Source organism: Herpailurus yagouaroundi, unplaced genomic scaffold (genome assembly GCF_014898765.1).
Source record: "Herpailurus yagouaroundi ecotype Mexico unplaced genomic scaffold, PumYag 162, whole genome shotgun sequence".
Taxonomy (NCBI): Eukaryota; Metazoa; Chordata; class Mammalia; order Carnivora; family Felidae; genus Herpailurus; species Herpailurus yagouaroundi.
The window spans coordinates 5,602,987-5,625,858 of record NW_024412403.1 but is presented as its reverse complement, the minus strand read 5'-3'; the positions used below and the strand labels follow the sequence as shown (position 1 = coordinate 5,625,858).

The following is a 22,872-nucleotide window of genomic DNA, read 5'->3' as shown; positions in this document are numbered from 1 at the left end:
GAGGTTCTTTTCGGCCTATGTGTATATGGGCTGTACTCCTCCACGATGGGCCTTAAAGTCAACGGCTAAATGCACACATGTGGATACCTAGCTTGAGGTGCTAGAATCAACTGGCTGAGGGCATGGGGATTTAAATGCATAGGGGGGGAAACAGTATATTCAAAGGCCCACTGTCAACTCGTCTCTGTTTCTGCTGCAGCCACAGCTGGAACTGCAGAAAGCAGATGCTAGTCACTGCCCTGGTGGCCATGGGCATCCTGCCATGACCTACCATTGCATTACGAACGTTCATCAGCAACTCCTCTCTGGGGATGTTGCCTTTGGATGTACCCTAACATGAGTAGTTCAGATTGTCCCTGCAGAGGGCCAAACCTGGTGTCCCCAAGAGAAAAGGGAGCATCCTCTACATACAATAAATTATCAGAGGGGAATCTCCAAGCCTCACCTTTCTGTAAGCTTATTTCCATGCACCTGTTCAAGAGGCCCATGGAAGACTGGATGACTCCTGAGCTTGTACAGCTGAGCTTGCCAAAAAGAAACTGGTCCGTAGCCCTTGAGGACATTTATCTGTAGCTGCTTTTCTTTAGTCGTGCCTAAACAAAACTGTCCCTTGTCTTCTGCATCCTTTTCAAGATGAATTACATTAAAACCAGTGAGGTGACAGCAGTGATTAAGAGAAAGGAGGAAGAGGAAAGTAGCCCCTGATGTCCAGGAGCTGGCTGGGAACTCCCAGGTGGGCCTTGGTATTCTCTCCTTGACAGTTTCACAAAACACCGACATCAGACCAGACCACTCTGGCTGAGATGGATCGAGAAAAAACAAGCCCTCTCCATCATGTCTGAACACAGACAACAGCATGACTGTTGTCCAAATAAACCACTACATGGCTAAATATCCACCATCTTGACTAATGAGTGGCTGCCACACGTTTACTAAGCGTTGGCCTGGCTCTGTCCTTCCTCCCTTAGGATTCATTAAGACACCGGATCATAGAATTGCCCCCACTCCCAATAGTATCCAATCTAGAGCCAAACATTGCGTCCTTGACCCTTTGCACAAATCACCTAACACAGGCCCAAGTATATAATACATCCTTTCCGACACCTTCTTATGGAGACAGCCTCCCACCAGCACCCCGTGGTGTCCGTTCTCCCTCGAGTCAACCATAAACCCAACACGTTACACTACCAGTGTGGCTGGTAGGCTCCGGCTGAAGGGCATTGGCAGAAAGGAGGCGGGAGTGCATAAGTGTGGGAATCCAGCTCAGATGCTTGCCTGACACCCTGACACCCTGGCACGCAACTCAGCAAATGGTTGTTAAATTAATGAAAGACCTAAGCAACGGCTGTCAAAACTGATCTACATGCACTCACCGTCTCACCCTGAAACTGTTAATGCTGCAGAAACATTCACACATGGAGTCCCATAATAATACAAAATTATTAGGAATGTGGGCTTTGTAAAAATAAAAGGGGAAGGCAAAATATGTATTTAAAATAGCATATGGACTTCAGATTTCTGTGGGAAAAAACAATGAAATACGTCTGCGTCTCAAGTGGGAAAAAATGTGCATCTCTAGTGAGAGGCTTACAACTAACTGCAGAGCCTGGAAGGAAGGGTTATGTTTCTTCTTGTGAGGACTCCATATTGTAGAGTTGCGGGTTCTCCACCCCAATCTGTTCTATAAATTAAAGTTTAATCTCCACCCAACCCCAATAATTGCTTCTGGAAGAGACCAAAGTTTATTTGGAAGGATAAACACGAGAGCAGAACAAAGATAATTCCAAGTAACTGTGGAGGGAAGGGCTGGAAGTGGAGGGGTCAGAGAGAGGCCACACTTATGCCATCATACCTTTATCATATTACAAAGATTCGATTATTTAACCACACAATGTGGGTGTGGGCCTTAAAAGTTCCATGTATCCATGAGCATGTAGGCTATAAGCTCAACAGCTTGCACTAATTAAGAGGCTATCTCACACTTTTGTAGACACTCTACTGCCAGAATATTCTATCAGTTAATGCCCACAGCTCTAGGCAGTGTACACAATTATCTCCATTATAGATAAGGAAGATGGGGCTTGGAAAGGTTGGGGAACTTGCCCAAGTCTACATAAGTAAGACGTAGTGGAACTAAGGGGCACTTGGGTGGCTCAGTGGGTTAAGCATCGGCTCTTGATTTTGGCTCAGGTCATGATCTCGTAGTTCGTGAGTTTGATCCTGGTGTTGGGCTCTGCACCGACAGCGTGGAGTCTGCTTGGGATTCTCTCTCTCTCCCTCTCTCTGCACCCCCCACTCTTTCTCTCTCTCAAAATAAATAAATAAACTTAAACAAAAGTAGTAGAAATGCGATTTGAAACCAGACTGTCTGATTTCAAAACCCAGACTCTTAACAACTATTACATAGGCTCATTACAAGTTGCTAGGTATTTTGGGATTTTTAAAAAACTGATACCTTGGGGCACATGGGTGGCTTGGTCGGTTAAGCGTCCGACTTCGGCTCAGGTCATGATCTCACAGTCCGTGAGGTGGAGCCCCGTGTTGGGCTCTGTGCTGACAGCTCAGAGCCTGGAGCCTACTTCAGATTCTGTGTCTCCCTCTCTCTCTGACCCTCCCCCATTCATGCTCTGTCTCTCTCTGTCTCAAAAATAAATAAATATTAAAAAAAATTTTTTAATAAAAAATAAAAAATAAAAACTGATACCTTTATTGAGGTATAAATCACATACCATGAAGTTCACGTTTGTTTTAATGTTTATTTATTTCCGAAAGAGAGAGAGAGAGACAGAGAGACAGAGAGAGTGAGTGAGCAGGGGAGGGGCAGAGAAAGAGGGAAAGACAAAATCCTAAGCAGGCTTCATGCTATCAGCTATCAGAACAGAGCCTGATGCGGAGCTTGATCACAGAACTGTGAGATCATGATCTAAGCCAAAATAAAGAGTCAATGCTTAACTGACTGAGCTACCCAGGTGCCCTGAAATTCATTTTTTAAAGTGTATAGTTTGTACAGTTCAGTGATTTTTAGTATATATACAGGGTTCTGCAAAATTCACCACTAATTCTAGAACATTCTAGAACATTTTTATCACCCCCAAAGGAAACCTTCTACCCATTTTCACTCCCTCGCCTCTGCTCCACATTCCCAGCCCTCGGTCACCACTAATCTACTTTCTGTCTTTGTGGATTTGCCTGTTCTGGATATTTCATATAAAAGAGACCACATGATACATGGTAATTTATTTGTGTCTGGCTCCTTTAACTTAGCAGAATGTCTTCAAGGTACATCCATGTTGTAGAATGTATTCCTACTTCGTTTGTGTAGCTGAATGGTACTCTGTCAGGACATACTGCATTTGGAGTATCCATTTGCCAGTTGATGGACATTTGGATTGTTTCCACATTTTAGCTATCATGAATAGGTGCATTCATGTACAAGTTTCTGTGTATACATATGTCTTCATTTATCTTGGGTATATGATTAGGAGCGGAATTACTGGGTCATATGTAACTCCATGTTTAAATTTTAGAGGAACTGCTAAACCATTGTGCAAAGTGGCTGCATCATTTCACAGTCTCACCAACAATACATGATGTTTCAATTTCTCCATGTCCTTGATGATGGACTTTGCTTTTTTTTTCTTTTAAGCCAACCTAACGGGTATGAAGTGATATGTGATTGGGGTTTTAATTTGCATTTCCCTAACTGAACTATGATATCGAACACCTTTTTATGTACTTATTGGCCACTTGTATACCGTCTTTAGATAAATGTCTTTTCAAATCCTTTATCTACTTTTTAATTGGTTTAGCTGTGTTTTTATTGTTGACTTATAAGTGTTCTAGGCACAAGTACCCTATCAGATATAGGATTTACACATATTTCCCCCCATTCTTCAACTGTCTTTTCATTTTCTTGATGCATGCAATGTTTTAATTTCTATGAAGTCCAAGTTATGCATTTTTCCTTATGTCATGTATGCTGTTGGCTGGAAAGTTTGACTTGAGACGCCATTTTCTTAAATATCTTTTCCTAAAATGAAATTTCTATTTCAAAAAGTAAGGACAGGACAAGATGTTCAGCAAATAACGTTAGGACAACTGACTAACCATTTGCAGAAAATATATTCACTCTTACAATCTACATCACAATGTCTTTCTTAAGTAGTACAAAGTTAATGGCAAGTATAGAAATCTGTATGTTTATAGAAATTAAAGAAATTTATATATTATATATTTAATATAGACTATTAATATCCCTTGGGTTGATAATAACTCTTTAGTCAGGGTACAAAATGGGGGGTGGGAACATTGGAAAGTTGTTATATTTAGCTACATAAACAAATTTAAACTATATATCAAAACACTGTAAAATAAAATTAAATGTTTCAGACTTGCAGTACTGGCAGAGTTCGGATAGACTAACCTTTCCTCCTATAACTATAACACCTAGATTTTGTATTCTGGGTATGTATGTATATATGCATGTATTTGTATATATGTGTGTGTGTGTGTATAGACAGAGAGGGAGAGAGGGAGGGAAGAAGGGAGACAGAGAGAGGTATTCAGGCACTGAAAGCAAGCAGAAACTGAATTAGCTGAGCTAAAATAGTATCTTCCCTTAAAGGATAAACCTCAGTGAGTGAGATCTGTGAATTTACTGGACACTTCTCTAGATTGGAGTATGAATTAGCTGTAGAGGCCAATTACTCCATCTATCAGAGGGCACACTTAAGGTCTGGAGGAGCAGTGAGAACATTAGGGGGACACCCTAGAGAGAAGGGAGTCACAGAGAGTGTAAGCCCCACCATTTTCACATGAGCCCAAATCGTGGATGACTACTGAAGAGTGCAGAAGCTCACAGTGGGCTCAGGGGAAAAGCATCAACTAGAGGCTGATCAAGGTTTCAGCTGCTGCCCACTGCAAGGGAGAGAGAGACCTTGGAGTTTAACTCCAGCTAGCTGAAAGCCAGCTAGGACAAAAGTCAGTCTTTGGAGGAACATAACAGAATCCAGAGTCTCTTCAATGTATCACTTATCAAGTACATGATTTTTAAAAACTTCCAGACATGTAAAATAACAGGTAAAATGTGTTCTCTATGAAACAGAAGCCATCAATAGAAACTGACCATAAAAGCACTCAGATGTTGCAAATAGCAAACAAGGATTGGAGCAGCTGTTGTAAATATGGCTGATGCTGTAACTTAATACATGTGCATAATGAGTAGACAGATTGGAAATTGGCAAAAAAATAGAGAATATAAAAAAGGAACCAAATAAAATCCTTGAACTGAAGAGTACACTAACTAAAATGAAAACTTCAGTGCATGAGCTTAATGCACACTGGAGACAGCTGGAGAAAGTGTCAGTAATGATAAAAATAGATTTAAAAATAGGCAATTTGATGACAGAGGGAAAAGACTGAAGAAAAATATGTCAGAAGTATCAGAAACCTTAGTCCTGGGGCCGTATCCAATGGACTAGCATATGTGTCCTAGAATGAGACCTAAGAGAGAATAAAACGATGACATAAAATCATGTGAAGAACTAATGGTTGAAAACTTCTCAGGTTTAAAGATCCTACCAGCTCCTCCATCCAAACCAACATAAGTACAAAGGAGACGACATATAGGTACATTACGGTCAAACTCTGAAATCCCAAGAGAAAGAAAATCTTAAAAGCGGCCAGAGAAAACTGACCCATCAAGTATGGGGGTGGTAGCCCTGACCTGACTCTAATTCTTGGAGAACCAAAACACTACCCTGGTCCCCCAGTCAGGGGCTTCTATAGGTCAGGGGGCAATACATTCTGGCATAGGTCTGGTTTCCAGTGGACCCAATGAATCTTCAAACCCATCCTGTGGTTATTTCCCCCGTTCCAGAATGTGTCACTTGGTAACGGGCAGAAGGCCCACATGGTTCTCAAACTGCTGAGTGAGGGCTATTATGATAGGAAAGGCCAAGTGGACGCCGGGAGAACTGCCTCTTCTTATCAGCATAGCAAGCCAGAAATTAAAGCCACAGTGCTAGAAGGGTTGCAGAGATTAGCACACTAGGAAAATGGGTGGTGGTGGAGCTGAAGGAGCTGGCCACTGGGGACGGTCCCATCAAGGAGCTCTGGGCTCCACCAGCTCAGCATGGGGGCCGGAGGGATCTCTCTGGGTTTCTAAAAGGTGGCCTTTCTAACCACAGGCCATGGGAAGCAGAATCCCTGAGACCCAGAGACAGACGCAAACCCCAGTCTCCTGGGACTGTCACAAGACTTCCACCTGCTCTTCTGGCTGGCTCTCCTGCCTCTCTGCGCTCCTCCCATAAGTCAGATGTAATACAGAATTTTGAGTGTGGGTGTCAGAATGAGAATATTATTGTCATGATACTTTTCCTCCGCTCAAAATCCTCCAATGGTGTCTCATCATCATTGAAATAAAGTTCAAAGTTTGACTGTGGGTCCAGCCCCTGCCCAGGTCTCTTGGCCCCGCCATGCACCTTGTACTCCAAGCACATGGTCTCCTTGCTGCCCTGCAAACATAACCAATTTCTACCTCGAGCCTTTGCACTCGCTACTCCATCATCTGGAGTGTTCTCTCCAAGCACACACACAACCCATTTCCTTCATTCTGTTCTCTGCCAGGCTTTATGCTAAATACCGATGCACATGTCATTCTCTCCATGGAGATGTAAACTAGTTGTGTCTTGTTCATCCAATGTGCAGTGTCTAGAACAGTCCTGGAGGCTAGCAGGAGCCCAGTGAATACTGCCGACCAGACGAGTGGGCAGAAAGGACAAGGGGCAGCCAGAGGACCTAAGGGGGCAGCTAGGCAGCGACCCCATGGCCCAGGGCCAGATGGGAATAAAGGCATCTCAGTGGGTGCCAGCGTGGAGGGTGACAGCTAACTGAGGACTCAGAAGACTGATGCCAACACCCACAGAAGGCCGTGGGGGAAGAAGGATCTTAACCAAGAAACCCCGAAAGAGCTGAGATTACCCCAAAGAGGCAACACATAACTTCTCAGCTGCTGGGTAGAAGGGAGCCTCTAAACAAAAGGAGGAGGAAGAGGAAGCAACTAAATAAAAGAGAAAAATACACTCACCTCGCCTCGGAAGAGTACCATCCTGAGAAACATTTTTAAAAATCCTGTTTGTTTTTCTCAGTCTCCCTCCACCAGGCACTGGCCTCCCTGCTCCGGGGACACCAGATGTTCCCCAGACCTGCATGCTGTCCTTGACCCTCCAATGCCATTCTTCCCTCAGACCTGTTCTACCCCAACCCAAAGCATCAGGCTTTATGAGTCCCTATAATAGTTCCTCAACTCAAATAAAACTCCCCAGTCCCTTGAGGTGTTTATTTCAGCCCGACTGTTGAGGAGAGAAGCATGGCTGAATCAAGTCCCAGGAATTTCTGAGGATGCTGTCTCCTTACCTATTGTGCTGGGATGTCTCCAGTTGCAAACAAGAAGGCCTTGACCCACATTGGTTTAGACATAAAGGCAACCAAGTAATTAGTCTTCTACAACTATGAGTTCAGAGGATTCAAGATGCAGTACAGTAGGGGCAAAACTCCACTTTTCCTCTTTTCTTAATGCTACCTTCTTCTAGGTATTGGTTGTATCCTGGGAACAATACCAAAATGGCTGCCACGGATCAAGGTGTCACCTCCAGGCGGGGCCAAGAATCAAAAGAGATGAGCATCTCTGGCACAGTTGCCTATTAAGAATAAGGAAATCTTTTCCAGAAGGTCTCTTATTACATTTTGTTGGCCCAAACTGGGTCTCATGCCCATCTTTAAACCAATTATGTCCAAAGGGAATAGGCTGCTCGTGGTTTCTTCAGACTAGAGTTCATATCCATGGGTTTAGACAGATTAGGATTTACCTGCTGGAGCAGGTGATGTAGTTATAGTGCGCTTCTCTCAAACACAAGACTCTACAGAAGATCTCTGTTATCACTGTGTGCATTCGTGTTCCAGGCCTGCCCCAACAAAGCACCACCAACTGGGTGGCCTAAAACAACAGAAATGTATTCTATCACAGCTCGGGAGGCCCCAAGTCTGAAATCAAAGTGTTGGTAGGATTGTTCTCCCTCTGAAGACTCTAGGGGAATATCCTTCTTTTTCTCTTCCAGCTTCCCTTTGCTGGTGGCAGCATTATTCTGTCTCTGTCTCTGTCTTCACATGACCCTGTGCCCTCATGACTAGTTCCAAAATTTCCCTTTTTATAAGGACATCAGTCATATTAGATTAAAGGCCACCTTACTCTAATAAAATCTCATTTTAACTAATTTCATCTGCAAGGACGCTATTTCCAAATAAGGTCATGTTCTAAGATGCTAGGGGTCAGGACTTGAATATATGAATTTTGGGGGCACACAATTCAACACTTAACACTGAGAGACGAGACTGAAATTGGAGCTGGCAACAAATTACAGTGATTTAGTCTTCCCATTTTACAAATTCCTTATTAACCCCAAAGGATCTTCAGCTGGTAGAAGTCCAGGCTCATTTAGGAAGTGAAATGCGAATGTTTATGTGGAGTACAAGACGCTCTCCCTGGAAGGAGCCGCCATCCACCATTGGCAATTACAGCCGTGGAGCGTCGTCTACTGGCTGACAAGTGGCCCCCCCATTTTCCATTCTTACTTTCCCATGCCCCTTCCCATCCTCTGCTCCTGCACCCAGGCATTGCCATGAAAAGTGTAGATATTTTTGACAGCTGGACCAGAAAAGGGAAGGGTGAGGGATATGAGTGTGTGCATACATGTAGAATACGTTGGAGTGGGGGCTGGTGGACTCTAAAGTCATGAAAATGTGTCACCTGGATGTTTTTCAGTCAGGGACACCTCATACTCTATAACAGACACTAATGTGGCTTGTTTGGGGGGAGTCATAAGCTGTAATTCAGGAATGATGATGATAATTATAATAACAGCCCTAACATCAACCACAACAGTAGCCGCCATTGCTCTGCAACAACCATGTCAGGAATTTTTACTGAGTGCTTCAGTGATGGGTCATGCCAGCCTTATAGGGATCCCACGAGAGACGTATTTTTGTGACTCTAATCTACGGAGGCTTGGAGAGAGGGAGCCCAGGCTGTGTGAGCTTCGAGCCTGACTGGCAACCACAGAGTTACATCGCTTTGATTCATTTACGTCACATGTGGCATAAGGCCGCGGTAAGAGAACCCAGGTAACAGAACCCAGGCTGCTGCCTGACTCAGGGCTGCTTACTCCTCCTCAGCCCCTTCTAACCTCTCATTGTGTGCCTCGCTGCTTCCAGTCCAATACGCCGAGAGACACTGCAAGGAAAATACACAAGGCCATCCAGGGTGTGATTTTTCCAGAACAGTGGTTCTTGATCTTCGTGCATCATGCATCCCTTTGAGGGAATCATGAAGGCCACAGTGTTTCCCCTCAGCAAAAAAACACACATGTTTGCACCTGATATCAAGGGGTCCCAGAACCTCATGGGATCTGCCTACAGGGGCCCATGAGTCAAAGTGTGATTTAGAAGCTCCTGAATTAAGGGGCACCTGGGTGACTCAGTCGGTTGAGCGTCTGACTTCAGCTCAGGTCATGATCTCGCAGTTTGTGAGTTCGAGCCCCACATCGGGCTCTGTGCTGACAAACAGCTCGGAGCCTGGAGCCTGCTTACGATTCTGTGTCTCACTCTCTCTCCCCCTCCCCTGCTCATGCTCTGCCTCTCTCTGTCTCTCAAAAGTGAATAAATGTTAAAAAAATTTTTTTTAGAAGCTCCTGAATTAAAATATCAGGGAAAACAACATTGGACCCACTCAGCTATCTTGGCACGTTAGGAAACAAAAAAATTATAATTGAGTAATTCTATATATTCAAAACTGTCCTCTCTTGCTCTGTTAAGAACAAAGCAGCCTGAAAACAAACCTTATTTTGCTTTTAGAGGAAAGGGTGTCCTGTCAAAGTGACTGTGAGGGGCCTGGAAAACATTTTATAGGCATTATTAAGGCCATCACAGCCTCACAGAGGGCCAGCTGGGGGCCCTGCTCCTTCTTTTAGGAGTCTCACAGAGCAATCGCAAAGACTAGAGGGGATTTTTATTTAGCTAACGAGGTGTAGGGTAAAGATCTGTGGGGACACAGTGTGAGGGTAGGAAGTCACAGAAGTTGAATGGACTACCCAGGGGTACATACGGATTCTCGGAGATGGCGGTAGATTCTTGAACACCACCCCCAACATATCCTCCCCAGCAAAGGCAGGACTTGAGTGTCCTGAGATCCTATCACATCACCAAGGTCTATCCAGAAATATCATGGCCAAGGTCCGGCAGACTGACCAAAGCTGACAGTGAGTGTACATGGGCTGCAAGGCCCATGTGCCCGAATCCTGGAGGAAAAAGAGATGTGTGCATGATACCCAGGGACCTGCCTGGGCTGAGCCCGAGGGAGGCTTGGGGACCAAGGCCCCACCACGTCCTGCGGGTTGGCTCTGAGAGGCAGTGGTGTCACTGGATCCAGAGAGCAACCATCTCTCCGGGCAGCACCCCGCTCCTGTTTGGTAAGGGATGTTCTTTCATCCTGCATGCAGTGACAGAAGAGGAGCCGTTTGTGCATCGGGGCCTCAGATCCGTACAGAGATCAGTTCCAGGGAGCATGCGGGCCCGAGACGGAAAGTGGGGACGGAGGGTATAATTCTGGCACCTGGGAGAAACATTCGGGACAAGGACTCATCCCCTTGAGAGATCCAGCGGTCTGGGGCGGCTCTTGTCTTACCACAACCAACCAGATCTCCCAGCTCGCACAAGGTCTGGGGATGGAGACGCTCTGCAGCGCCCCCGTGGGCCTGGGGCGAGGGTGCAGCGTTGTCACCAGAGGCCAAACAGAAAGTTTGGAAAGTAGAGTCTGATGGAAAGGACAGCCCGGTCCCTCTGTCTTTTCCGCCGAAGTCCCCAACAACATTTGATGTTTCGGGTCCCTATTCCGGGCACACGTTTTGGTAAAAGCTAAGCTATGACTGGGATAATAATGAATAATGTGATTCCAGAAACAGCAAGACCAACAAACCTGAAGGATTTGAAGGGTTATTTTTCTATCCCACTGGTCGCTGTCCCTGACGGTCCATCCAAGCTTGGTTGCCTCATCTCTGCCCACAGCCTCCATGTGTCTGATGTCAAAAACGCGCACACGCGGGTGTGTGTGTGTGTGTGTGTGTGTGTGTGTGTGTGTGTGTGTGGTGGGGTGGGGGTGGGGGTTCACCATCAAATTGCTCTGCTAGTGCAGTAGTGGTTTTTGAAAGCACCCGAGTGAAAGAACTTCCCAGACAAGAGGCTCGTTCAGGCAGCGCACGGTTCTCGCGTCCCCAGTGAGCCCCTGGCAACCGGCGCTGTTGGGAGAGTTCAGGTCCTTAAAATGTGTATAAAACCAGCACCAGCCATCCTGGGAATCCAGACTATTGTCCAAGAAGCCACCTTAATTTCCTGACGTTGCTTGATTGGGCAGAAAGTTCTGTCCTGTTACATTTAGAAATATTTGCAGCCCACTTTTCAAAAATATGAATTATAAAAATGAGAGAGTACGTAAAATTTTTATTTAAAGCCGTGAAATTTCCTTTCTACCCAAACAATTTTTTTTTCCAGTTTGAAATCCCCAAACTTTTTACTGATGATTCATAAACAGCTGGAGTCAGGAATAAGAGTTTCCAAAGGCACCACCCCCATGGGTCAGCATCACAGGGACAGTGAAAGTACCCCCTGCCTGGATCTTGGAAGTCATGTTTCCTCTTCCTCTTCCTACCCTACAACCTTTTAATTTTCCTGTTCAGAATGATTTTCTGGAAGTATTCCAGTGTGCAGCACCATCAGCATCTACGATTTTTTTCTCTCTAACCAGCAGGATCACCTGCTATGTGTATGTGGTAGATCCGTGCATAGAGTGCTTTCTGATTTACAGTGTATCTTCACATACATTACCCCATTTAATTTTCATACCCCCCCCCTCCCCAGGAAAGGTGTGATTCTTCTTATTTTACAGGGTCAGAGAAGTAAAGCAATTTGAGATCACTAATGAGAAGTGGAGAACCAGAAGGACCAGATTGTTTGGGCTGCAACCTCGGGGGTGAGGGGGCTCTTCACCCTACCCTGGGCTCCCTGTTAATTACATGACACTTCAGCCCTCCATGTCCACGGCACACAGGCTTTGAGGACTTGCCTAATTTTGACCCAGAAGGTAGGATTCCTTGTTTTTCCCCAAGACGGTCTTCATTTAGGGGACAGAACTGATTGAAGGTTGTCAAAATAGCGGTTACCACCTCAAAGGAAACGTGTTACCACTTTTATGGAATCAATTCCAACAATACAGAGAAATTCTTTAGTGTGTGAAATGTTGGAATCAACTGTTTGGGGGAGAGGGGGAGGACGCTTTGTTCCTTTTTTTTGGTGATACCGTGAGATGGTTTTCCCGGGGGTGGGCCAGTAGTGTCCCTGTTATGCTCCCATTCCCCTCCGGCTGCAGTTTGAATAGGTAGCTTTAGATCATTTGGGATGATTTTTCTGTGTTTGTATGGAATGCAGTGTGTGTGTGTGTGTGTGTGTGTGTGTGTGTGTGTGTGTGCATGCCATTTTTAGGGCCATGTTAAGAGATTAAAATAAAAGAGAATGGAATGACGGTTCTTTCTCTTCTTGCCTCTACCTGGAAGGCATCTGGGTTTGCTGTGCACACACTGTAAGTGCACATGTGCATGTGGGTGTGTGTCTACGGCTTAGTGCTCCCCTTCCGTCCTCTACAGAAGTAACAATAAAACATGTTACCATTCATAGGGGCATAAAGTCAGCCAGGGTGTGCTCTGTGCTCAAACTTCCTATTTTCTTTCCTTTTTTTAATGTTTATTTTTTTATCTTTAAGAGAGAGAGAGAGAGAGCGAGCAGGGGAAGTGCAGAGAGAGGGGGGACAGGGGTTCCTAAGCGGGCTCTGTGCTGACAGCAGAGAGCCTGACGCGGGGCTCGAACTCACAAACCGTGACATCATGACCTGAGCCAAAGTCTGATGCTCAACTGACTGAGCCACCCAGGCGCCCCCTTCCTCCCTATTTTCATGGTAAAATAGATAATACCAAGCAGCAGATTTGCATTGCTGTGTGCTGCCTCCACGAGTCTGTTTTAATCCACTAAGTAGTCTGGTCACACAAATACACACAGAACAAGCGAAATTATCCCTGTTTGTTGTTACTGTTTTTTTTTTTTTCCAATGGTATCATTTGAGTAACACCTCTATTTGTTGTATATCTCCTGTCTTTGTGCTTCTATAGCTTTCTTAAATTATTCTTTTTACTTTCCAGAATTCAAATAGTATGATTTTAAAGGGTTAAATATACCAGACACTTGAAACTGAACACATTTATAAACCCACCAAGGGCTAAAAACTGGTAGAATTAACTGTTACCTAAAAGCATCTCTCTGCTAATAGTTTGTATGGTTTGAGAGAATCTAAACTTGGCCACCTCTAAGAACCATTTCTGTTTGACATTTGCTCACTTTAAACGTTTCCCTGTCTAACCCCCTCCATGTACAGGGTACAACACACAGACAGAGTTACCTCCTGCCTTGGGAGTTTTAATTTCTTCTCTCTGCTCTCTGTTCCCTCTTCCTCAAGCGCCCCTATCCACCCTCAAGGATTGTACCTGTTGATACCCACTGCATCGTTTAAGACTGAACTTAAATCCACGTGTTGTCACTGTGCAGTCGCTGGTCCTACACACAAATGTCAATCACGCCCTCGTCTGCGCGCCTTTGTGTTTGGAACTCTTTTCCAGTGTATTCCACTGGATGGCAGTTGTATACACCCATTCTCCATCAACCCACAAGAAAGAAAGGTCGCTAAGGGCAGAAAGACCTCTCCGTGGTCCTCTCCCATGCCCCACACTAAGAGCATCAAAGGTATGTAGAGAGGAAATCTGGGGAAAACCAGCTTTTGTATTTTTAAATTCCACCCACTTAAAAGACTTTTTCTCCATGAAACGCTCCTTAGTCCCCACAAAATGAAAGTTATATCCTCCTCTGAAAGGTACAACTATGGCACATATTATATTACTCTCCATCTTGCATTAATATTAGTAAGCTCTATATACTTCCTTGTTATCTCCTCTTCCAAAACATAAGTCCGTGGATGAAGTATTCACATCCTTCACAGGGCCCTGTATCTATTACAGCATAGATATAGACTTGCGGAATTTTTATAATTTTAAAATATTTCAAAGTGGCAAAATATAACCAAATTTAGAATCAAACATGTTCTATTAAATATAATCAAATTAAAAAATATACTTCTCTTATTGGGGAAAGATGGATCAATATTGGCCAACATTGGTCTTCAGCTTTTGGGTTTCCTTCAAATATCATCAATTTATAATTTTTTAAGTGATCCTTTCAGCTTTGGATTTATATGAAATGACAATTTGTCTTCAGATTCTTGCACATCAGTTCCTCCAGAGTATAAAATTTAGAATCAAATTTACGTATTGGATATCTACAAAACATGTTTTAAAGCAACCCTATTTCAAACTGTAATTTTTTCATGGTATAAAAGTATAGCAAATAAATAGCTTGATATTTTCAGCGTTACGTTGGAAATAACGGACTGACTAGAATAAATTCTGAGTGAAATAGGGCGGATACTAGTATTTGTGCAGTCAGCTTAAATCTCTCTCTCTCTCACACACATATACATAAGACCCACTGAGATTCACTTTTAAATTCAATCCCTCTAATGAGTGATACGGTAGAGGTCTTTTCCAGCCTACCGAGAACACAATTAAAATAAAAAAGAGAAAGGCCGATCAAAGCCTTATCTGGAAGAGATCACAATTTATCTAACAGAAAATTGCACAAATGGACAAAGACATAAGTAATTCGCTGTAAACTAGGCGCCCAACCATTTGCTAAAAAGCAGCAACTTTACAAAAGTTGGCCCGTTTTACGTGCTTCCTTTGGTGGTTTACTTACCTAAGTAGAAAAACAATCTCATTATAAGTTGCCCTCTCCTATAAAACGGGTCAGCAACATGGACCCTAGGCAGGGTGTTACATGTTCCTGTCTTGTAGTTGTGTGTCTTTGGTAATGAGGTTTCCGGCTGCTTGATTTCATAAGGATCTCTAAAAGGAAACCTAGGGACAAGCCAGCTTGCAAATCATAAAATGTGTGGAAACAGACGTCTGAAAAGAGCACATACAAGACCATACGCTAGGCTTTTCCGCAGTAAAATCAGCAGAATAGAAATGTGGGCACTAAAGGCAGAGGCCCACTCACCTGCTAGGTATGCATGGCCAAGGGAACCCAAGGGACACGAGCATGTGGCCCCAGACACCAGGCACACGGTCAGGCTATTGCAACCGGCTGGATTTTTGCCCTCCTCTTCGGTCGTGTCCCGGGGGAGCAAAACCTCAAACCTCAGCTGTAGCCAACCAACATTTTGTTTTGTTTTAAACAGATGTGTGCGGAGACAATGGCAAATTTAAGCACAAAAAGACCTATTTAGGTAAAACAAAGCGTTCTTCTTCCTTACTTTTCACCGTGAGGTACATGGACTTGCTGACGTCTGCACCCACATCGTTGCTGACCTTGCACAGGTAGTAGCCGCTGTCTTCCTCCACGACGTGCTTGATCAACAAGGACCCGTTGCTCAGAACCTGAATTCGGCCATTCAGGGCAATTGGTTGGAACTGGGGAACCCCAGCACCTGGAGTAGAACAAGAAGGAGGAAGAATGATGCCAACAGAAACACACAAGGGGAGACAGTGAGTTCAAGTTCACGCAACTTAGTACAGAGAAGTGAGGGGTATTTAACATCTAGAGGGCAGTCGTGGGATATGCGGAACTTTTTCCCCCCCAACATGTAAATTCTTGTTTGGAGAGAAGCACATTTATTTAAAATGACACTGCTTCAGACTCTGAGATAGAGAGTAAGAGACTGTTACAGGTCGTTTCTACACAAAAAGCCAAATTTGATGAGTGTTAAGTAGCTGATAAATTATTCAAAGACATCACGGTGGAACAGCACAGGAGTAGACGTCTCTCCTGAGACTAAATAGAAGCCTTGTGTTCCCAGGGAATTACTATGAATGTAAACAAGGAATGTTCCAGGGACAGGGCATTTGAAGACTTTGCTTGCGGTGAGTCTACAAAGAGAATACAAGTATCACAGGTTTCTCTTCTAAGCACAGTCACGCTGCAGTCTAGACACACGAGCATGTTACTATCACTTAATGTCATTTAAATAAATAAGTCAGATGGTGTCAGTAAGACAGCACAGAATTAAAACACCTCTCTCCTCAGAGTATGGCGTTCAAGGAGAAAATGCCACCGATGACATGTGCCGTGGACAGAGATGTGATATGACTCATATGGAAGATCCTTATGAAACTGTTCTGAAAAAAAAAATATCTTTTAGAAATAATAAAAAGCAGGACCAAGGGTGGTCTAGGGAGGTTTCCGGGAAGACGGCGGTTTGGATTACCCTGCTATGTTGCTTATCCCTGTGCAGGGGGCCCTGGGTGAGACTGGGAGAGTGTGATCTAAGCCTTGATAAGCTGGTAGAGCTTCCCTACTGTGTGACCTGAGTCTGAGGATTTGGGGAGAGGACCCAGCGGTGAGGACCAATTCCATCTTCCTGGAGAAAGCCCACAGCGTGAGCCCCATGCTGGTCTCCATGGCCCCAGATCCTTCGTGGGAGCTGAACATGCACACTGTTGCACTGTCACCATACCCCACCTGCAGGGAACTTCAGGCTTTGCATCTGGGGACACGAGAAGGGACACACTTTCTCATGCTATCTCCGTGCCAAACTGATCACTTATCTATTGGTACTCCTTAGCTCACAGTGGCAGAGACCGTGGCTGTGCCCTCCCTTCCCTCATGTCTAGATCAGGTGACCCAGCCCCACCAAAGAGACCAGGGAAATTCATAATGTACCGAGGGGACATTTCACACCGAACAAGAAGGACAAGCAGAATCCCGACAACAGGTGGCTGCTACCAACACAGAACTGCCACAGAGGACATATGAAGACTTCAATTAAAAGAACAGATTTCCATTTCTGCTGATGATGGGGAGAGACACAAAGGAATGTCGCTTCCATTCTAACAACAAAAAAGAGAGGCTGTTCATCTACAAAATCATACTGTTCTCTCAGTCGCTTAGAAAGTCGAAGTCACAGACAACTAAGTGAAATTAGTTACAAAAAGTTAGAAGCCCCACAAGGAGATAAATAATCCCATCTCTGGCAGAGGATGGGGGGACCAGGACCTCGGCATAAAAGCAGATAACAAGGACTGGAAGTAAGTATAACCTCCCGCAATCTCTACTTTTCTTTCCTTTTATGCACCAGAGCCATACTCAATAAAATATTACGAGACACACAAAAAAGCAAGAAAAAAGGACCAGAAAAAAAAATATCGACATAACTATGGTAGGGGAGCTCTTCCACAGGGACTTTACAATAATTATGATTAATATCCATAAACGGGGGGGGGGCGGGTTCAGAAGCAATATTAAAACCATTAAACTATAAGAAAGACAAAATGATAAAAACAAATACCACAATGTAAGAGATGAATAAATCTTTAAACAAGCTACTCAGCAGGTTAGACAGAGGAAAAAAATTAGTGAATTTAAACCTAGGTCAGTGGAAAACATACAAAGTTAAAAAAAAAAAGTGCGAAAGTAGAAAATATGAAATAGGTTATCCTGGAATTCTGAAATTACATCAAATATTCTAACACTGAAAATTATAGTCTCAAAAGGAAAAGAAAGGGGGGGGCACAGAGGAAATGAGATTTGAAATATGGAAGACTTTAATACCACTATTAATCAATTTGACTTAACTGACATTTACAGAACTCTGCACCCTAAATAGCAGAATACATACTGATTTTGAGGGCACATTTGACACTTAATAAAAGGGACAATATTGTTAGCCATAATACAAATTTCAGTAGATGTTATAAGATAAAAATAATACATGTTATGTTCTATTTCCACAGCAAAATGAAAATTGAAAACAATAACACAAATACATCTGGAAAAAAAACCCCAAATATTTGAAAAGTAAATGATACATGTCTAAATAACTCATGAGTCAAAGAAGAAATCACCAGAGTAATAAGAATATATACATGTGAATATAAAAACACCATATCATTATTTGTGAGATACAGATAAAAGCAAAACTTAGAAGTGTGTGGCATTAAATTACTGTATTAGAAAAGGAAGAAGGTCACCAATCAACTATCTAAGCACCCACCTTAAGAAGCTACTACAAGAAGGGCAAGAAAAACCCAAAGTATGAAGAAGGAAGGAAATAATAAGGAGGAAAACTCAAATCAGTGAAATACAAAACAGAAAAACAACAGATAAAAAAAAAATCAGTAAAAACAAAAGCTAGCTCTTTGGAAAAAAACATAGTAGGTGAGCCTCTAGGACTGATGTAGAAGACAGAAGACACAAGTTACAAATAACCATAAAAAGATAACCATCACTGTAGCCTCTACTTTAATTAAAAGCATAATAGCAAAATATTGGGAATAACTTTGTGCCAATGAATTTGACAACTTAGATCAAATAGATACATTTCTTGAAAGACACAAACTATCAAGAATTGCTCAAGAAAAAGGAGGTAGATCTAATAGTCATATCTATAAATAAATTTAATTTATAGTTAAAAACCTTCCACAAATAACACCCAAAACCCAGGAAGCTTCACTGGTAAATATTACCTATAATTAAAGAAGAAATAAAACCAATTTTACACAGAATTATCCTGATACCAAAGTCAGACAATAATCTTAAGAGAAAAGAGAACTAGAGACCAATATCCCTAATGGACATGGACATAAAACTCCTTAACCAAACATTACCAAATCAGGTATATCAACATACAAACAACAATGTATTATGACCAAGTGAGATTTACTCCAGGAATGCAAGGTTGGTTTAAATTCAGGAATTAGCCAATGAAAGAAACTCACTACTTCAACATACAAAAACAGAAATAGAGTGAGTAGATACAAAAAAAAAAAATTTTTTTTTCACAGAATTCAACATCCTGATAAAATCTCATAGCAAACTAGGAAGACAATGAACTAACCTGATAAAGGTTTCTCCAAAAAAACCTATAACTAAGTCATACTTAATAAAAAAGAACTTACAAAAAAGTTGCTAGAAACATAGTGAGTTTAGGGACGTCATGGGATACATCGATGTACACAACTCAAAGTTAATTTTGTTTATAAATGTATTAGTAAAAAGCAATTGGAAATTGAAATTTAAAAAAATGATACATTTGCATCAAAACATGAAATGCTAAGAAATTCATTAAACAAGATATGTGCAAGACTTGCTCACTGAAAACTATAAAAGTTCTTGCTAACAATTAATGAAGACCGAAAGAAATGTTCATGGATCAAAATTCTCAATTTTTTCAGACAATACTAGGAAATCTTCCAAAAGGGCCAAATAATAAATGTTGTAGGCTTTGCAGGCCACACTGTTATATAACTACATACTTCTGCCAATGAGGCACAAAAGTAGCCAGAGAAAATACCCAAACAAAGCAGCCTGTGTTCTAATAGTATCCAATGGAAAGACTGGGTGTGGGTAGGATCTGACTCATGTCCCACACGTGGCTGACATCTGGTTTGTAAGAAGCCCACATCTGTAAGATCACTACAAAGTTGGAAGGAGGAGCATATACAAATAATACACATTTGGGTTAGTATTTTATCACACAGCTGATGCATGAAATATCGTAACATAATTTTAAGTAGAATTTTTAAAAAATATGTCTCATTCATAAAGCATTCAAAATCAAGGATGGAAAGTTTTAAAGATGTAAGTAACAGCACTTTTCTTTCATAATCTCAACCTGTTGCTCTCTCCAGTATCAGCTTCTGAATACTTTCTAAAGTGAGACAAAATGAAGAAAAACATTCTGACCCCTGATCTGTTTGCTCTTGGGGAACAGAGAAATCATCAAAATGTAAAAAATGCAAACTTAGAAACATGTGTAATGTGGATCATTAGAAACCTAATTCACATGAAATTCACAGAGGATTTTTAACAAGTGTTTGATGAAGTATGAACATGCCAGTAAATGAGTGATTGGTTTTGAAAAGTAATTAATGAAAGGTATCTGTTAGTTTACTTATTATAGTATAAAACATGAGAATCCCAGATTAGGGATCTGAGAATTTTGGGCCCTAAATTCAAACAGTAAGTAAGTAAATGCCCTCTTTTTCTTCTCAAGAGCCCAATCTCATAATTTTCCCTTCCTAATATTTTATAAGTGAATATAAAGATGTGCTCTATTTTTACATAAATGGGATTTATTGTTTGATTACTGAGCACCCACTGTGGGGCAGATACTGGGCATGTAGCTATGATCACAAAGGATTGTGGCTCTCTTTGTTCTTTTTTTTTTAACATTAAAAAAATTTTTTTAAGTTTATTTATTTTTGACACAGAGAGGAGAATGCGAGTGTGAGCTAGGGAGGGGAAGAGAGAGAGGGAGACACAGAATCCGAAGCAGGCTCCAGGCTCTGAGCTGTCAGCACAGAGCCTGACATGGGGCTTGAACTCACGAACCGTGAGATCACGGCCTGTGCTGAAGTCAGATGCTTAACTGACTGAGCCACCCGGGTGTCCCCAACATTTTTTTAAAAAGTTTATTTATTTTGAGAGAGGGAGCACCAGCAGGAGAGGGACAGGGAGAGAAAGAGAGAGACAGAGAGAATCCCAAGCAAGCTCTGAGCTGTCCGTGCAGAGCCTGATGCGGGGCTTGATCCTACTAACCGTGAGATCATGACCTGAGCTGAAATCAAGAGTCGGGCACTTAACAGACTGAGCCACCCAGGTACCTCTCTTCTTTACATATACATATGTATCTTTCTTTCTTTCTTTCTTTCTTTCTTTCTTTCTTTCTTTCTTTCAAGAGAGTGAGTGGGGAGGGGCACGGGGAGGGAGAGTATCTTAAGCAGGCTCTGTGCTTAGTATGGAGCCCAATGTGGGATTCGATCCCACGACCCTGGGATCATAACCTGAGCTGAAATCAAGAGTTGTCTGCTCAACGGACTGAGCCACCCAGGAGCCTCTGTGGTCTCTCTTTCAATCCCTCCCTCTCTGAGGCTAGTGGCCTCACTGTGGGGAATGTAGCTACCCTATGGAGAGGCTCCCTTGAGGGTGTTCTCCAACCAACAGTCTATGACTGAATCCTGCCATACAACACAGCAACCACACGAGTGGGCTTGGGGGACAAGACTCTTCCCAGGCTGAGCCTTGACACGACTGCATCACTGGCCAACACCTTAACTGCAGTGCTGGGAGAGACCTTGAACAGGAGGACTCAGCTAAGCCATACTCAGATTCCAGACCCCCAGACATAGGAGGTAATAAATGTGCATTATCTCATACCACTAATTTTTGGGGATAATTTGTTGCAAGGCATCAGATCATCAGTAACACCGAATAACTAGGTAATGAGGTAATCTTTCAGTTCCTCAGTTTCTTCCACCTGTGAAAGTGGAGATAATATAGAATCTCCTTAATAAGGTGATGTAGGCATTGAAATTCTTTAACTATGGTATGGCATACAGTAAGCCCACAATACTCCTTCTTAAAAGATTTCTCCTTATGATGATTTTATGATTAATTGACTTTCTGTCTTTCTTACTCCACAAGAAGAAGGACCATGTTGCAAAGAATCTCTCCATTTATCAGTCAGTCAATAGAGTGGTAGGCAACCTCTTGGATTAATGCTCGAAGGGGAATTCTGTGCATTTAGTATTGAGATGTATGGCTAAGCTGCTTCCTAAGAAACACGTCGAGTTCATTTCCATCAGTGTTGGCTGAGGGTTAATTTTTCCTCACACATGTACATGACTGACCTTTTTGATTTTCATCATTATTTTAATTTGCATGCTTTGACAATTTTTTTGATATTTTTTGTTTGTTTTGCCTGTAGATAAGTTTGAGCATCTTTTCACATCATCATGTTTTGGCAATTTATACCTGTTTTCTTGGTGAACAGCCCATCTACATCCTTGGCCTATGTATCTATTGGACTTCCTGTCTTTTCCTCCTTCATTTGCCAAAGCACTTGGGTCTTATAAAGCATTTCTATACTCCGGTTTTACACAAATTTATTTTTGCTTATTTATTTATTTATTTATTTACTAACTTACTTACTTACTTACTGTTATTTTTATTTTTATTTATTTTATTATTTTTAAAAAATATAATTTATCATCAAATTGGTTTCCATTACAACGCCCAATGCTCATCCCAACAACTGCCCTCCTCCTTGTCCATCACCCACTTTCCCCCCACCCCCACCCCTCATTTAAAGTCAGGCCTGAATGTTGCATATTATCAACTGCCTTTCAATATTTATTGAAATGATCATATGTTTTTTTTCTCCTGTAAAAGTTGACAGTATGTTTTAAAAATTCAGTTTTTACCAATTATAAAATTCGTTTTTATGGATAATGTGTTCTTTTGGGCAAGGATAAAAGGATACTATTAGAACTTAATGAAAAAGCCTTTAATTTTTATTTAAGTGCTTAAATTTAGTCCATGTTTTGAAGCTGTCGAGGCTATTGATGCCTTTCCCAAAGTTTACTGCAGTAAGAGAGCCAGATGTAGTTTAACACACACAACCTAAAAATTCAGCCAAACGTAGGATTTTAAAAATACATCCATAAGGCAGAAAACCAGTAAATCTGAAAATGCAATGGGATTTATAAATTATGTAAAACGGGGTACAACACCCTAAAAAATCTAACAAAATGCTGATAGAATATGAGACAGTTAATAGGATCATTGACGTCAAAAACACGTATGCTTTCCTCTCCTTAAAAGAATTTT

General features: G+C 42.3%; 1 protein-coding gene across 1 annotated transcript in view; it reads right to left on the bottom strand.

The window, feature by feature from the left end:
* Nucleotides 1–22,872, bottom strand: part of DSCAM (DS cell adhesion molecule) — a 665,388-nt gene that overhangs the window by 214,526 nt on the left and 427,990 nt on the right. The window contains exon 11 of the mRNA XM_040484971.1: nt 15,521–15,694. Within this exon, the coding sequence (XP_040340905.1) occupies nt 15,521–15,694 (174 nt within the window). The remainder of the gene's footprint in view (nt 1–15,520; nt 15,695–22,872) is intronic.